Here is a 2,463-nt window from a genome sequence, read left to right as displayed (position 1 = left end):
CCAAATCCTGAGCCAGTATAGGAAAAGAAAAAACAGGAAAAGGATGATGAGAGCAGGACAGAGTGATGAGGGGTCTCCAGAGGTTCACCGTGCTTTTGGCCCTTGGAGGAAGTGACTACATAGAAGATGGTCAAATGAACTATACCAGCTGTAGCAGCACAAAGCCCCAAGATCTGTCTGTACTGACCAATATACAGATTCATTCCTGCATCTGTGGACATGTTGCTTACTCATTTTCTAGCAGCCACACTTCACCATTTTGCTGGTTTGACTGCCATGGTGACCAGACAGCCAATCACAGCTCTCACATTGTGGCTGTTGCATTTTTTTTTTTTTTCTCCACGTAATCCTTTCGCATCCTTAAAACTAGCATTTGAAGTACACATTAAATAACTGGTGAGATGTTGGAGCCATTTACAGTAGTGAGAAGGCAAAATGTGTTTCTTCTTTCTCTGGCAACCTAAAGCTGCTGCTGGACATTATATGGGAGCAGAAGGGCCTCTTACCTCCAGATTGTAGCTTTATTTTTATTGCTAGCATATACAAATGTGCAGATTGTCTTCATTTCTTGGTATGAGATCACTGCCAATATATTCCAGAGGTTTTACTAACATAATGCATACAGTATACAGCACGTACAGTGTAGAGTCCCTAACAGCTGGTGCGAATTCCCACCAGCAACTATACTTTAGCTTCAGACTTGAAAACTTGAAGCATAGGTCTTTAGGTTTACATGCCCCTGTGACATTAAGGAGCTGAAAAGGTATGCACACATGCTGTAATTTCTAAATGTAACTCGTTCTGTTAGTGATTCGTGAGACCTTCATTTTACCTTCTGTTTTACCAAGTGAGTGTTCCTGTTGTTGAGAGGAAATAACTAAATGCCAGGTCGATATTTCAGTCCTCACGCTGACAATCATAGATTTCCACAAGCAGTTTGAAGTGATGTCGTCCACTGCCCTACTGAAACTGCTGCGGATTTAAAAGTTACCACAGTGCATGGTGTTAGTCGTTGCTTTCTTTCAGAAAGGAATTGTTCATGTTCACGTTGCTGCTAAATACAGCTGGCCGGAGCAGTTGACACTACCAAATTCTGGAGCGTTTACATGTAGACACAGGCCAGGCCAGGCCAGGCAGTATATACAGTACATGTCACTAAGTCTCTGTGCCAAGTTTATCAATAGTATTTTAAACATTGTTTTTCATGTATGCTAGTTCCCTTGGCTGTTGAGCACGCATGAATGTGCATGATATGAAACTGAAGACATAACATGAGGAAATAGAATTGAGTGGATTACTTCTCTTGAACAAAGGACTTTGGTTAAAAAGGAGGGCAGTATGCATTGCCTGGCAATGAATCACATTTGAAACTCTTTTCATTTGAGGAATTGATAATCCAAGCATGATTTTATTATGATGATTACATACACAGCCCCTCTACATCATAATTTTTCAAAAGTGTTTTTCTGTATGTTTTGAGTTTAAAAAACAAAAAACAAACTGTGATTGAGAAAACACAGGCTTAGTGTGGATGGACGGCTGAACCTGGGAGAAAAGATCTTGGACTGCCATGTCCTAGTCTTAACCAGTGCTCCAGTTTCACACTACTCTTTGATTCTAAGCAGGTTTTAATACGTTGTGTGTTCAAAACATGGAAAACAACGTCAAGTATGATCTAATAAGTCGACACTTGATTTAAGTGTGTTGGTAGACCCTTGTTGGATTGCATGAAGGAAACGAAAAGGTGCAAAAATTGAAACACATTGTGAATGGTGGTAACGTAACTCAAGGAAGATCTAAATCTTTTGATTCTTACCAGCTCAAAATAGAAGCAGATGCTTTAAGTCCCAGCCAGCCAAATCTGGATGAACTCGCGTGATAATGAAATAGCACAATACACAAGACGAGGCAGAAACACCCCACAGCACCTTTTCATTGTTCTTGCTCGTTCTCTCCTTCCCACATTTTGAATTCTTGGATCTTTCTTCTGTCATCTTGACTTCTTCTCACATTTACACACAAACACAACAAAAACTGTCTTCATCTGACCATTTGTTTAGTCGCCATATTGATAAAGCGCATCAGTTTTCAGTGACAGATCACACAATTCTGGCACTACACTGCCTGAAACAGAATTCAAAGAGTTTTAAAACACAAAATGCCTGAGTATACACCATGAAATGACATTCAGTATACTTATAGAGAAGACAGGATTGTTGTCTTTAATTTGTTTACACGTTAATTAATTTTCCTAACAATTTCATTCAGCCATTGTCCCTGCCCAAATGTCAATGCTGCTCCCTAAAAAAAAAAAAATTCATTTTCCATATAAATGTCTATTCTAAGGAATCTTCTGTTAGAAAAATATTCAGAAATAATGGACCTGTAAAGTAAAGCATTACCCAGCATTGTTCTATTATAGGTTGTTATATTTATTTATAATTCTCTTTTCACAGTTCTTGT

General features: G+C 38.9%; 1 protein-coding gene across 1 annotated transcript in view; it reads left to right on the top strand.

Annotated features, from left to right (window-relative positions):
- Positions 1-271, top strand: part of rnf150a (ring finger protein 150a) — a 10,906-nt gene extending 10,635 nt beyond the window's left edge. The window contains exon 8 of the mRNA XM_020591752.1: positions 242-271. Within this exon, the coding sequence (XP_020447408.1) occupies positions 242-271 (30 nt within the window). The remainder of the gene's footprint in view (positions 1-241) is intronic.
- Positions 272-2,463: the final 2,192 nt, after the last annotated feature.

Source organism: Monopterus albus, unplaced genomic scaffold (assembly GCF_001952655.1).
Source record: "Monopterus albus unplaced genomic scaffold, M_albus_1.0 scaffold15.1, whole genome shotgun sequence".
Lineage (NCBI taxonomy): Eukaryota > Metazoa > Chordata > Actinopteri > Synbranchiformes > Synbranchidae > Monopterus > Monopterus albus.
The sequence above is the reverse complement of the archived record's forward strand: the minus strand, read 5'-3'. Positions and strand labels throughout refer to the sequence as shown.